The following is a 15,595-nucleotide window of genomic DNA, read 5'->3' as shown; positions in this document are numbered from 1 at the left end:
TTCCCAATTTAATACACACCTGCCATACAACTGACTAATTATCAAATATTTCTTCCTTTTCTATTCTGGAAAAAGAATCCTACTATCACTAAAATAGATGGTATGAACATTTCTGGTGGCTTTAGAGAAACTGGTTGTTCAGAAATGGAAAGGGAGAAGTGGGAAAAAAACTTAAAACCTTTGAAAGACTTGATCATAGCTAATCTGATAGAGTTTCCTGCCCTCAAATGATTTCCTTCACAGCATCTATGTTTTCTGTTTTTTGGCGGGGGTATACTGCTTAAAGCACTGCCAGATTGCCACTGTACTTTTGTACATTTCTTTAAGAAAAATGTTGATAATATAAGATCATTAAAAGATTATCAACTCTACCAAGTGGTGTGGATCCATCCAACTGCTTAAGAAACTCCTGACTAAACAGTAGAAGAGTATTTATGGAGGAGAGAGAATCTAAATAGTTTTGCAGCTTAAAGTACATCTAAAATTAGAAGAGAATCAAGGTGAATTCATTGTCAGGGACCAGATACTCCCACTTGCTCTGGTCATAGCAGTGCTATGGTCCACAGCGTGTGTCCCCTTAGTCGGGTTTGTGCTTTGTCTTCATGTCTCTTTTAAACGGTATTTTTCCCCCATAGCAGTAAGTTGAATTGGTGTATCACTATGCAGTTACAGGAGAAGGCAATGGCACCCCACTCCAGTACTCTTGCCTGGAAAATCCCATGGGCGGAGGAGCCTGGTAGGCTGCAGTCCATGGGGTCGCACAGAGTCAGACACGACTGAAGCGACTTAGCAACAGTAGCAGCAGATACTCTCAAAGACTGGGAAACAGCCATTGATGATAAAGCCCTGAAGAAGAGGTCTGACGGGTATAGCAAAGAAAAGCACAGTACAAAGTGTGGGTTACTGTATTCCAGCTTTATCTCCCTCCTGATTACCATCATCTTATGAGGGAGGCTTTATTGACTCCATTATTTTCAAATGAGGAAACAAGACTTCCTAGAGTTACTTCAGCAGGATTGGGAATTCAAAACCATATTCTGTGAGATCAAAGCTCACACTCACTCCTAAAACTCTGACCACACAGCAGAAGAAAAACGATAGTTTCAAAAATCTGCCTAGAGCATCTCCCCAACCCCCACAAAAAAGAGGAAACTCTTTGTTACTCTTCATTTCTTTGGCATCAAAATTTCCTCCCAAATTTCTAATCTAGAACTCTGCTAACATTACCATTCACTTATTGCATAATTTATAATACAGATTCATAATTCTTCTATGGGAGTATGCATTCTTATGTTCAAAAATCAAACTCATGGGTTATTTAAAACAACTCCCACTCATAAACTAGGACATGACTAAGGGGAAATAAATATCTTCAAATTTTAAAACCTGCTAGAGGCAGTTGGTAGAGCTACATACAAACAAGTCCAGAATTTTTAATCATTTCCTGAAATGATCTATTCTATTTTGCACCTTGACTTCTTAAATTATTGGTTATTAATATGGAAAATATTAAAGCAATTTTCATGTATTCTATCACTTCTATCTACCCAAGTCTTCCTAAAGTCTTTTCTCTATGAAATAGCCACAATTCTTATTTGCTTGCCATATTATTATTGTAATACAGTACAAATAAATCACAACAAATAATAATATTTAACTCAGTCTAAAAATCTGATGGTTTATCCCTAGAAGTGATTTTGTTTTTCTTTTTTGTCCAACAAAAACAATCAAAGGCTTTTAGTGTTGCCACTGAAAGTTATTGGTTAAAGAAAAGAGAATGAAAGGCAGGTTAAGAAATGCAGAGTTTTTGCCAGAGCTGTTTCTTTATAATGTAAATGAAGAAAAACGTTTAAGTTGCATTTGGAGATCAGTTGGAGTTTCATTGATTGACTGTGGCATTGACTCTTCCCACACCATGCAGCCAAGCCCACCAATCACCGGCCTGCAGAAAGCTCCGTGTCCACTGGCTCCTCGGGCAGCAGCTTTGGCAGTGGGTATAGCGTGGACAGTGAAGGAAGCAGCAGCACTGCAGGGGAGGCTAATCTATTTCCTATTCCAAGGATGTAAGTGGCTCTCTTTTTATTCCACTACAAAGTTAACAGCATCATGAGTAAGCTTTTCTTACCAATGAAAAGGAAATAACTAGATAATTATCCAAGTTTGAGTCGGTGTCTCTGAAGCACTTCCACTCTTTGCGCCAACAGAAAAATAGACTATTCAGGAAAGACTGGATTACTTTAGTGAATTCTAAGGATGAATGCTGGTCACTACCAGGACTACTTAATCAGTACATTCAATATTTAATAGAAAACACTGCTAAAATAATAACTTAGATGTCCAAGGGGTCGCAAAGAGTCGGACATGACTGAGTGACTGAACTGGACTGAACTGATGCTGGAGGAAGTTCAGCAGCAGTAGTATGCGGATGCTTTAATCATATAATGTATAGATTAATTTATTTTGAATCAGGAGACATTTAAATATATATAAAGAGCTCATATATTTGAAATAGAAACACATTGGACTACTAATAACTTTTCAACTATAAATTCTTCTACCATTAAAATGGAGTATTTTGAAGTGGAACCATATTTTCTAGAACTAGTAATAAGCTGTATATAGGTCCCCAAATAGATACTCTTGGAATAAAGTTCATTTATAAAATGTTAAGCCTCGAGAAAATCATATTGCAAATAAAATGCAAAACTAGAGCAGATTGTATTTAGAATGTGTTAGAATGGTTTTAGTCATATTGGTGGCAAAATTTAGTAGCATCCAAGATAAATATGTTATCTCTATTCCAATATCAAAATCTAAACTCCCTGACTTTCTCCAATAACTAGTTAAGTTTTCAAAAATGCCATTGGGCCACAGCTCCAGGATCTAGGCCAGCGTGAATCTAGCCCACTGCCTGGTTTTGTAAGGTGTGGGAAGAACTAAAAATGGCTTTTGCATTTTTAAATGTTTCCCAAAAGCCCAGAAGAATAGCATTTTGTGATACATGATAATTGTGTGAATTTGAAATTTGTGTCCATATGTTAATTTTCATTGGAATATGGCCCCACCAGCTTGCTTATGTGTTACCTAATATTGTCTGTGCTCTGGGGCAGAATTGTGTGATTGCAGCAGAGACCATTCAAAGACTTTATTATCTGGCCCTTTACAGAGTGAGTTTGTGAACCACTGGCCTGGGCCCTTATTAAATTTTCTCTGTTGAGTGAAATCTTTTTACTTCTCTTTGTTTTAATGTCAAGGTTTTTTCAAATCTTTCCTTTTGATCCCCAGAAGAGCTCTAATATTTAGATGATGGCTCAAGTTTATAAAAGTAAAATAATAGGGTAAAATAGATTTGTACAGTGGAAAAATATGTTTATTTTGTGATTTTCAGGATGTGTTTTTCCTACTTGACTCAGTATTGGATTATCTATCCATCTACTTTTTTAAGATTTAGGTTGTAGATTCAATGGACTTATTTGTATTTAATCAGTTCATTTTTATTGGCAATGATTTCTAAAAGGGGTATGATCTCGTAGTTCCGCACATGGATGATCCAATCTAACAAGAGAATTTCTGCAAAGTCATTGCATTCCTGTCTCCAAGCTGTGAATATCATATGTCAGTAAAGGTTTTGCACCACACATGACCTCCAATTTATCTGTACCTTTCAAGATATATAATTTAACACTGATGACAAAATTATAACTTCAGAGCATAAACTACATTATTTCCTCAATATCTGGATGTCTAAAGTGGATTGTTTTTTTTTACTTACAGACCATATTTCAATTTTTTTCCCCATTTTCCTGTTTCTTTTGTAAATCAAAAGCTTTTAAAAATGCCTAGGGAGCTATTGTTTTGCCATATGAGCACAAAGAAAGTTCTTTTTTCTAAAGCATTACAGGAGATATATAAGAATCAGTATTTGGTGGTTCTTTTATCTCCCTTTGTATCTAACACAATTATTGCTTGGGCTAGCGTAAATGTTCAATAACTACTTGGTGATTGTTTAACAAATAAACATTATCATTTGTGCAGTCAGAATGTTCTGAACTGAAGGTTATTTATTGGGAATTCAAAACAATTGCATCCTTTATATGACCAACAGTTATATTTCCTTTGTACTCCATTTAGCTTTCGCAGTGCTGCAAGTTTTCTGTATAATCTTAGAAATGCACCTAATATATATTTTGGCTAAATACCAAATCTTAAAATCAGTTTTCAATAAAAGTACTGCAGCAGAATAGCATCATTAAAATATTAAATCTAAACCTTAAGGCCAAATAAAAAATTACCCAAAAAATTCTTGTTACAATTACTAAAATTATACTTATTTTGTTAAAGTCTGGCATAGAATAGAATAGTAATTTTTTAGCACTCTAATCTACTAGATTAGCACTGCTAAAATGTTTCTCACTTTCAACTGAGTATGGCTCAATAACAGGTTGTGTTTTGGCTAGCTCTACTAATATAGGGTACTGCTAAAGGTAAGATTGCTACTATTAGGCTTTCTCCCTGGGTAATAGTAGCAGATACAGCAAAGTTAATTTTTTTAACTTATCAACTCTTTGTTGTGATCTCACTGAAGTAAGTACACAAGCTGAAGTTTTGTACATTGCTTAATCAAGACTTTTGTCCATATTCAGATGCAGACATATATATATATATATATATATATATATATATATATATATAATTTCTAACATTTCTAACTTTATCCTGCACAATATCAATTAATAAAAATATGTGCTTAAAACTTTGCCCTAGCATTGTTATATTGGAACAATATAATGGCTTTCAAGGTAAAATAATTGTTGAATTTACATCAGTTCCTCTTTCATTATGTACAGAACCACTTCAGTAAAATGATAAGAGGATCTTTAGAGCAATTTTCAAGTAAGATAAAATTGGATTCTTAAGACATAAGTATGGTTACATTTTTGCTGGCTGGGCAAATTAAATATTTTTGTGAGAATAAAAATGAATTGTTAGTAAATACTGCCGTGTTAGAATTATTGTCTGGAAAGTATAATATCAAGACATTTCTTTGATCAAGCACCTTTTTTTAAAACACTTAAACCTTTTTAGTCCGTCTTTTTAGAACATCTTATATAACTACATATAAGGGCAATTTCAGAATCTTTTGTATGCCATGTAACTTTTTCTCTGAAGGAATAAGAAGTGCCTATAGTCTTTTGGAAGTTACATTATCAATATTCTGAACTCACAGGGCTCAAAGTCTCCTGAGTTTTTCATCTGTTTGACCTTCCAAGAAGTTGAAGGCCAAAACTAAAAATGGTTTGCAGCCATTGGCTGAGTTCTAAAGCCATTATGTATGTAACTACCTATCAGCACTTTATATATATTGAATATTATGCTGTTTCAGTCACTGTGCTAAGCAGTTATATACATTTTCCACGTGATTTTCTCATAACCAAAGGGTAACTCGTGCTACTATCCTTAAATTACAAAAGAAGAAATAGTCTTCACAAAATAAAGTAGATTTACCTTAAATGACAGCATAAAGTAGTAGAGCCAGAAGTAGAGACCAAGCAGGATGACTTCAAAAGCCAATAAGCTACACTCAGGAAGGATCTGAAAGAAATAAACATCCATATTATTTCAATATTATTTTAAGTTTTTCAATTCAAAATTTCCCTTCTCACCAAAAGATCTATACAACTCATCATAACAAAGTGTAGATCTAAAAAACCCTCCTTCTTGTGTTAAAAATGGTAAGAAAAAGAAAAATCCCCATTCCAAAACAAAATTAGAAGATTTCATGATGGTCTGATCTTTGATAAATGAATCCATGAATAGAACACTGAATTTTGAGGTACAGTGTTTAGCCTAAATAGGAATAATGAACAAATATCCACTTCAAAATTAACATGATGGGAATCCATTTATTATGTTTATATTTGCCATTCAAGTAATTTGTTGCAGGTCTGAATATATAATGTCACATTCTATTTTTTCAAACTTAGACTTCACATTTGCATTTAAGATCATAATTTAAGTATATAAACTTTTATTTCCTTTCTAAACAGAGGAAAGATGGGACAGAATGGGCAAGAGCCTATAAAACAGACAGGAGTAGGCATTGGACTAGCAGACACTGAAGGTAAGTTAAAATTTACTATCCTGGATTTTGGTTGAATCTGTATGCTATACAGATTTGTTTGTTTGTATGTTTTTGTTTTAATATTAATGTTGACTTCTAAGTACTACTTATTGAACAAGTCAACTTATTATGAGTTCTGATTTTTTTTAAATCTGTTTTCCTCTTAGTCATTTTTTCTAGTAATGTTTCATCTTCTGTACAGCACTGACTTACAAATTTTAATCCTAGCATGAGATTAATTCAGTGTCCAAATATAAGATCAATCAAAGGTTCTGAAATTCTGATCTAAGTTGTAGTGGAAAATAGTAATTTTTGTAAACTATTTCTGCTAATGAATGATTGAATGCCCATAGTTTAAGTAAGTGCACAATGTAAAGAGCAGATAAGCACCATGTATGGCACATGACTAATATTCTTTAAATTGTAGCTATTATTAAATTAGAAGTGGATATAAGACAAAGCCATTTAGGTCCGATCAAAAAGAGTGATACTCCTCAAGATAAAATATGCACTTCTTGGGAGAGCTTATGCAAGACTACTTTAAAGATTTAGATCAAATCAGATAGACTTTCCAGTTGTACTGGTGTTTCCCCAGTTTACCTTGAAAACTTATAATACACTCAAAAGAGACAATTTGGCCCTTTGCCACATTTCTTAAATTTCTAATTGTGTTATTCTTTGCTGGTGGGTATCCATGTACATTACATATAATGACTGACATGACCCATTTATTCTCCTAAACCAGATGTTCACAAACTTTAGCAGGAGGCGTTAGGATCTCAACTCTGTATGAGGCTTCATTTGCCTGGCTGCGTGCATTTAAAGAACAAATAACCCTAATAAATTACTTATTCTCTTAAGTATCTTTGGAAGCCTGAATTTGATCACTCAATTTTCATTTTCAATGGGCCAGCACAAATAAACCTCTACTATTTTAGTAATATGCTAAATTCTACTCACAAGTATTTTCAAATAATTGAGTATGTAAAGCACATCACCTAAGGATGTCAACCTAAGGATGTGGTGGTGGGGGAAGGGCAGGGGTTTAGGAAAGAGATCAAGACTTGATTTAATATTGGAAGTTTTATTACGCATAAGGGTTTATATAGAAATAATGCAAATCTCATTTTAACTGGTATCTCATCTATTTTATATAGATATCTCTTTTACATGTAACTATAACAGTGATTAATATGAGTCCTTCTTAGGTGTATGAACACATTTTGCAAAGTCCATGAAGCAAGTGTAGAACAGAAATGACTTCCTGACCAGGAAAAAATCAAAGTCTCAGAACTGGAGTCCTCTGTCTTGTCTTGTTTTCATAAACACACACAAAAAAAGTGTTTTGCTTTGTTTATTAATTTTCTCCAAATATTTTCTCTAATAGGAAAAAGAAAATGGAGTAAATGATAGTTATCCCTCTAGGGGGTTGTAGATTAGAATATACAAGTGCTCTATGTAAAATTTTCATTTCATTTCATTTCCTTGTCCAACTGGGTTGTTTAAAAATTAGCTTGCAGAGACAAAAATACAAAATCATTCTGAAAGACCCCCAACTAGAACAGAGTAGCAGATGTTACTAGGACATCCAAGGAGTCCCTCAGCAAATCCTATTGTTAATGGCACTAGGGTAAGCACTGGGGATGAAGCTTAGATTGTAACACAATCCCTGGTTGTTCGATCCATGGGTAACATAAATGTGAACAAAAGGTGTGTCCAAGCCTTTTAAAATGGCAATTTAAATCCCTGCCTTTTATTCCTAAATTTATATTCCAAAATATGTGAGATCAAATTTATAATTTTATTTCTTCTTTAATCATTTGCTTGAATATTCTTTTTCCACAGGGAGGATACTAGGTACATAATTCTTTCTGTTTTCTCCTTGCTCTTTTGTGGTGTGAAAGGTAATATTGAATTAAGTAAAATTTTTTATCCATGTGATAAGGGGTTAAGGTAATAAGCTTTCCTTTCTTAACTAGTACGAAATACCATAACAATCACATTCAGAGTTTTCAAGAATATTTATGTCTGGTAATGGACTTAGTGGAACCTTTTGTTGACCTTGCATTCTATTTGTATCTGTCAGTGCCTTTCTCGTTGTTATTCTTGTTTTATTTTTGGTTTTTCTAAATTAGACTGCTTTTAGCCATTTTTCAATTAAAAAAAAAAACTCTTTGTTGAGAAGCAAAGAAAGATCCACATGAATATTTGTTGAAATTATACTATAATTCAAATACTGTTTTGAGGAAATTGACATCTTTACATATAATACTTTCTTACTCATGGACATGGTATATATTTTTAAATGTTAATGTGAATATAACTATTTTTATATGTATAGTATTAGACAAATTACTCAAATTTTCCAAGTCTCTGGTTCCTAGTCTACAAAAGTAAGAATAACAATAGTATCTACCATGAGTGTGTGTTGCAAGGATTGATGGAAATAGTTAAGGTACTTGGTACTGTGACTGGCTTGTACTCAGTATATGCTAGCTGTCATTGTCCCTGGGGCTTCTCTGGTAGCCCAGCTGGTAAAGAGTCTGCCTGCAGTGCTCCCTATCATCTCCTATATCCTGTAAGTGATTACTCCTGGTCTGCTTTTTCCCAAGACTTTTAAACTCATGTTTTCTAAAATAGCTTCTCTTTTTTCCCTTTGGCATTCCAACAGAAAAGATGTTTTCGGGGTCTTACATTTTCCAGTTTGTTTTGAAAAGATTATGTTTATTACAGTGTTTCAAACCATTTTTCTTCCCAGAATAATTCTCATGTGATCCCTTGTATAGTAATGCCTCCTCTCCATGAAGGATGGCTTTCCTAGACCTTATTATGCTTTCCTAAATCACCTGAGTTTAAAATTCAGTGGTAATGATTTCTAGTCCTCGATTACTCACTGGGAATTTAACATAGAAAGCATATTCTAAAAACAGCCTATTATTGAAATAAAAAATAATTCAGGGTCTTTACCTGAAACAGATTCATCACTGGAGGTTATTAACTGACCACTAGAAATTAATTAAATTTCTTTAATATATCTTGACCATTTCCTAGCCATAAGCACAAATCAAAGAATTGGCAATTGCTAAATGCAAGCCCAGAACATTTTAGACTTTCTGAAATTAATATCTGTAATGGCAGTTTTTAATATTTTCTGGAAATGTCTTCATTGCCTAGAAGTCCCTGAAATACTTGCATTGGGAGTTAGTGCTCTGATTTATTTATGAGAGAGGCATTTGAATCAAAATAAGGACTTTAAAACATAGTAAAGGGTAGTGAATGAATATAAACCAAGAATATTCTCTTAGCATAGATGTGGAAAATTAACAAAAAAGACATATAAATACTACAGATACATAGTTTTACTTTGTTCTAAATGCCTTTAAAACATGAATGCATTTTCTGATTCATTTTCATGAAACAGTAGGGGATGTAAATATAGAATAATGATTTCCACTTTAAAGTTATAGAAACAGAGACCCGGAACAATGAAACCATTCATCGAACGTCAGCTAATTAAATGGCAAAGGTTAAAATCTACTGATATATAATCTAGTATCTCCTGACTTTTGCCCATTGTACTTTCCATCCTTTTTTAATATTAATGGTTGGAGCACTTTTGCATGAATAATATTTTAAATTTATAAAACTGTCTGCAATTATTGGAAAGGAAAATAATCAACATTGTTGCTGATTATGGACAGTTAACTAAAATTAATATCAATTACATTATAGGCATTATGCAGCTTAAAAAGCAACTTTAAATCTTGTTCTATCTGATTTTAAACATTTCCACAAAGTTACTGTAGTCAAAACAGCAAGAGATATAAAGAAGATTCCAAATGATTCTAGTAACAACTAGTTTATAGTTGTTTAAAATATATTACATAATACATTAAAATACATTACTATGTATTTTACATAGTTAAAATATATTACATACAAAGGAGGAAGGATAAGAATTCATACAGTGTCTCAACAGCAATAATAGACACTTAAAATAAAAGAGAGTCATGGATAATGCCCTTGAAATTCCAAGCAGAAGAGAATATAAACTAAAATTCTGTCCACAAACTACCCAGTAAGTGTAAGGGTTGAATAAAATCAGTTTGGGATGTCTAGTTCTCAGGTCTCCATGCTACCTGTCTGGAAGTTACTTGGAGATATGTTCCACCAACATAGAGAATAAACCACACTCACGCATATGCTGACCACCCCACATGCACACACACACACACCTTGGGAACCAAGAGACAAGAAGGGTAGAGAAAAGAATGGTGGGGATATCATGATGAAATGAGGATACTCTAAAGACAGTAGTTATGCAGTGGGCAGAGAGAATACGTGGAAAAAGCTGGTCAAATACTGAGAGTTCTAACCATAGGTGGATGATGAGTCAGGTGTTAGTATGGAAGGGGAAGAAAGGAATTGACAGGAGTTAGTACCTAGCTAAGTGAAAAATGGCCTTCAGAGGGGTTAATACACATGGAAATTTTGGGAACACTTAGGAATAGGTACATAGAAAGCTAAGCAAATTGTAAAACAAAGTAATTAATAATTTTAGGGGAAAAAATTCTTTAAAACTCCATTAAATAATCAGTGGTCTCAGAAGTGAGCGATATAAGTCACATTAATGTGCATGCCAAATATTAGTTCTACCATGATTGTGACATAAATACATTGGAAGGATGAGGGAAGACTAAATCTTGACATACCAAAATTTAAATATAAATAAATTTTAAAGGCAACACAAAATTACTTTAAGAAATAAGAATGTAAAAGAACCAACGAAACAGATATAAAGAGTTGACAGTAGATTCTTCTCTGTAACTTTATTAAGGGTTGTGTTAGTTGCTCATGTCTGACTCTTTGCCATTCCATGGACTGTAGCCTGCCAGGCTTTCTCTGTCCATGATATTCTCCAGGCAAGAATACTGGAGTGGGTTGCCATTTCCTTCTCCAGGGTTATTAAGGGTTAGGGGAAATGAAAAGTTGGGTCAAAGTAAAAAGAGTTGGGCCATGGGAGAATTGATTTTTTTATGAAGAAGTCATAAAATTATGTAAAATGATTCAACCTCTTGATATATGAGGAAATAAAAATTAGGGATAGTGATCAAACCATATTAATAAGTATGAGGGGAAAATGGCATTGTTTACAATAAATAACTTCCCGAAGTGATTTGAAGTGTTAGTTGCTCAGTCATGTCTGACTCTTTGTGACCCCAGAGATCCAACCCAAGTCTCCTGCATTGCAGACAGATTTTTTACTGTCTGTACCACCAAGGAATCCCCAAATAACTTCCTTCTATTAGAGCTTCCCAGGCACTAGTGGTAAAGACTCCAAATGCCACTACAGGAGTTATAAGAGATAAGGGTTCAATCACTGGGTTGGGAAAATCACCTGGAGAAGGAACTGGCAGCCCACTCAAGTATTCTCGACTGCAAAATCCCATCAACAGATGAGCCTGGTGGGCTACAGTCCATGGGATGGGCTACAGTCTTTGGGAATGCAAAGAATCGGACGTGACTAAAGCAACCTAGCACAAACTACCCTGAATAGTAATGAATATCCATTCTGCTAAAAGTTATGAGTAATAGTAACTTCCTACTGTTAGCCTAAATAGTAATGAATATCCATTCTCTTGACAGCTTTTAGTAATAGTTACTACAACTAAGTACTCTATTTTACATACTCACTAAATATATTCTCATAGCACTAATGTTATATACAGCAAGCTTTTTACGTTCAAGACACCTAACTTTAACTGATACCAATAAAATACAAAATCTCTGTGGACAAAAATGCTGCAGAATTCAAACTACCAAGTAGTTTTAGTATTTTATTCATTTAGCCAGCAAAAAGAAAATTTCAGAGTTTTGGAAAATGCAAAATTCATTGATGATAATTCATTTTTCCACCATTTAGATTATTAGTTACTTTCTCTAATTGAAACATTCTGATTTATTTGATCCAGAGAGTCATTTGGAAATTTATGTAACTTTCTATAGAAAAAAAAAAAAAAAACACCTATATTTGAGTAAAAAACAAATAGTAGAACTGACCAAAAAAAAAAAAAGACCGACACGTCACATAAGTAGCCCTTGCTCAACCAAGTGGCACTTTCCCTAAATAAACCAATTTTAAAGATAAAAAAATAACACAGACATGAATATATTCTGAGGAAAGTGCACACTGCTTCTTTACTATTTGACTGTTAGTTTCTAAAAACATCAATATATTCTATTATTTTCTTTGCAACAGTACAATTGTAGGAAAGAAGCCATTTGCCTGTTTAAATCTTTTATTTAAAAAAAAATGCTTTGCTATCTACCCAAGTCATCTTCTGCATTTGAGTATTTTCTTGCATCAAGCAAATGAAATTTTCGACTGTTACCATCAAAAGCAGAAAATTTCTTATCCATTAAATAATATACCATTATGATTTCTGTAATTTGCATTGCTCTCTAAAGCCCAGACAACTGTCATGGGTGTATGAAATACTAAATGACAGTAACAAAGTAACATGGCTTTACCTTACCCATTTTATTATGACATCTTTGCTATTAAATTATATATATATATATATCCATTCCACTTGATGACTTATCCTCAAAAACCCCAGCACATTCTCCTTAACAGCTATAACCACAGCAACATTACAACTGACATTTATTTGTTAAAGGTTTTGCTGGGATCTTTAAAAATCCGGTGGCCTATTTTCATAATAACCCTCTAAAATTGATAATATTTATGATATTCCCAAGGTCTAGCACAGAGACTTATACAAAATGCCTAAAAAATAAACATTTTTGAGTCAAGACATTAAAACTCTGAGAGACTGAAGGATAAATCAAACCTAGTAATACACTTGTAAAATTTAAGTTGATATTTATACAAAATAATCTTAAAACTTAAGAGAGTCTTAAAACTTAAGATTTTTTTAATATACCTGCTATACCCAAATGTCTTAAAAAGTAATGTTAGCCCTGTATGTTGATGGACAAGTTTTTAAGGAGTTTACTACCCTGGAACCAAAGAAATGATATTGCTTCAATTAAAAACTAGATTATCTACTTGAAAGTATAGTAACTCCTCATTTTTATTGGTTGTGCTTTTTTCACAAAGCCCCATTGACTCGACAGAAGATGGTTAGTGCTGAGTCTCCCCTAGAAATAACCAGTGCCCTGCAGCAGACAGATATATTCATGTACAACTGGGCTGAGTTATGACAGAGGTGGATAAGTGTCAGTATTGTCACTCTGCTTTAGGTTGGATAAGGAAAGCCTCCCTGGCAGGAAATACTTTTTTTTAAGATTCTTCTTGAAATAAAAGTAATGAGTAATCTAATGGGAGAAGGACTAGCGAGGTTTTTAATAAGAGGGAACTTGCTGTTCAAACCTCTATAACGTGAGAAAATTGAATTCTTGGTGAATCTGTGGGCACTTCTGTGTGACTATAGCAGAGCTCTGTGTTGGAGAGACAAGGCTTGAAAGGTAATCACAGCTCACATAATTTGACAAGTATCAGACACTGTCAGGAGGGACTTAGACTCTAGGCTGTAGACAGGCAACTGGAAGCAAAGGAAAATTCCATGATCAGATTTGCTGTTCTGAAGGATGGATTACAAGGGATCATGTCTGCAGTCAGGGGACCAGTTAGGAGGAAATTCAGTGGTCCAAGTAAGAAAGGACTAGAATACAGACAAAGTCAGCAGTGGGAAAAAAGGGGGTAGACAACTCTGAGACCTCTCTAAAAAGACAAATAGGAATGGATGGTTTTGTTCAAAAAATGATTCAAAATCAAAGTGCGAATGAAACATCTTTGGGCACTAGCATCTTACAGCTACATCACTGTAGCTGAATGTGATGTAGTGATGATCACTGTAAGTGATCAGTAGTTAAACATAATTATGATTTAAAATGAAGAAGTTGAAAAAGTGTTAACAGAGGTCGGTGTAAAAAGTGATGAAGGGAAATAATAAAATGCAAACCAACGTTCCACAGAATTTTAAAGAAAGAAATTGGTTATGCTTTAAAGGGCCATATGGTAAGCACTTCAGAGTACATTTTAAAGATGAATTAAAGAGTAAAATGGAGTTTGAATGAGGGAGAGCACAAATTTTACTCACTTAACTTTGTCTATATATAGTGACGTTGGTATCTTGTTCCAAATGTGGAAAGCTTGATGAATCAGATCCTTCTGCATCCTGATGAGTATATGAGAGTGTGTACAGGACATACACTAAGGAGGAAAGTAATTACCAGTTCAGTTCAGTCGCTCAGTCATGTCTGACTCTTTGTGACCCCATGGACTGCAGCACGCCAGGCCTCCCTGTCCATTACTAACTCCCCAAGTGTACTTAAATTCATGTCCATTGAGTCAGTGATGCCATCCAACCACCTCATCCTCTATCATCCCCTTCTCCTCCCACCTTCAATCTTTCCCAGGATCAGGATCTTTTCAAGTGAGTCAGTTCTTCACATGAGGTGGCCAAAGTATTGGAGTTTTAGCTTCAGCATCAGTCCTTCCAAAGAATATTTATGACTGATTTCCTTTAGGATCGACTGGTTGGATCTCCTTGCAGTCCAAGGGAATCTCAAAAGCCTTCCCCAACACCACAGTTCAAAAGCAATTCTTCAGCACTCTTTAGTCCAATTCTAACATCTATATGTGACTACTGGATAAACCATAGCTTTGACTGCATGGACATTAGTCGGCAAAGTAACGTCTCTGCTTTTTAATATGCTATCTAGGTTGGTCATATTTTTTCTTCCAAGGAGCAATGGCATCAGTCACCATCTGCAGTGATTTTCAGTTCAGTTCAGTTCGGTCGCTCAGTCGTATCTGACTGTTTGCGTAAATTGCAGCACGCCAGGCCTCCCTGTCCATCACCAACTCCTGGAGTTTACTCAAACTCATGTCCATCGAGTCGATGATGCCATCCAGCCATCTCAACCTCTGTTGTCCCCTTCTCCTCCTGCCCCCAATCCCTCCCAGCATCAGGGTCTTTTCCAGTGAGTCAACTGTTCGCATGAGGTGGCCAAAGTATTGGAGTTTCAGCTTTAGCATCAGTCCTTCCAATGAACATCCAGGACTGATCTCCTTTAGGATGGACTGGTTGGATCTCCTTGCAGTCCAAGGGACTCTCAAGAGTCTTCTCCAATGCCACAGTTCAAAAGCATTAATTCTTTAGCGCTCAGCTTTCTTCACAATCCAACTCTCACATCCATACATGACCACTGGAAAAACCATAGCCTTGACTAGATGGACCTTTGTTGGCAAAGTAATGTCTCTGCTTTTCAATATGCTGTCTAGGTTGGTCACAACTGTCCTTCCAAGGAGTAAGTGTCTTTTAATTTCATGCATGCAATCACCATCTGCAGTGATTTTGGAGCCCCAAAAAATAAAGTCTGACATTATTTCCACTGTTTCCCCATATATTTGCCATGAATTGATGGGACTGGATGCCATGATCT

The 15,595-nt window shown here is 34.7% G+C and overlaps 1 protein-coding gene across 6 annotated transcripts in view; it reads left to right on the top strand.

Moving 5' to 3' along the window:
* The window catches only part of PCLO (piccolo presynaptic cytomatrix protein), a 391,952-nt gene that overhangs the window by 350,333 nt on the left and 26,024 nt on the right, over positions 1-15,595 (top strand). For all 6 annotated transcript variants that reach the window (XM_027539836.1, XM_027539833.1, XM_027539835.1 and 3 more), the window contains 2 exons: positions 1,922-2,063; positions 6,048-6,121. In XM_027539836.1, the coding sequence (XP_027395637.1) occupies positions 1,922-2,063; positions 6,048-6,121 (216 nt within the window). The remainder of the gene's footprint in view (positions 1-1,921; positions 2,064-6,047; positions 6,122-15,595) is intronic.

The sequence above is a fragment of the Bos indicus x Bos taurus genome, chromosome 4, assembly GCF_003369695.1.
Source record: "Bos indicus x Bos taurus breed Angus x Brahman F1 hybrid chromosome 4, Bos_hybrid_MaternalHap_v2.0, whole genome shotgun sequence".
In the NCBI taxonomy this organism is placed as follows: Eukaryota; Metazoa; Chordata; class Mammalia; order Artiodactyla; family Bovidae; genus Bos; species Bos indicus x Bos taurus.
The sequence above is the reverse complement of the archived record's forward strand: the minus strand, read 5'-3'. Positions and strand labels throughout refer to the sequence as shown.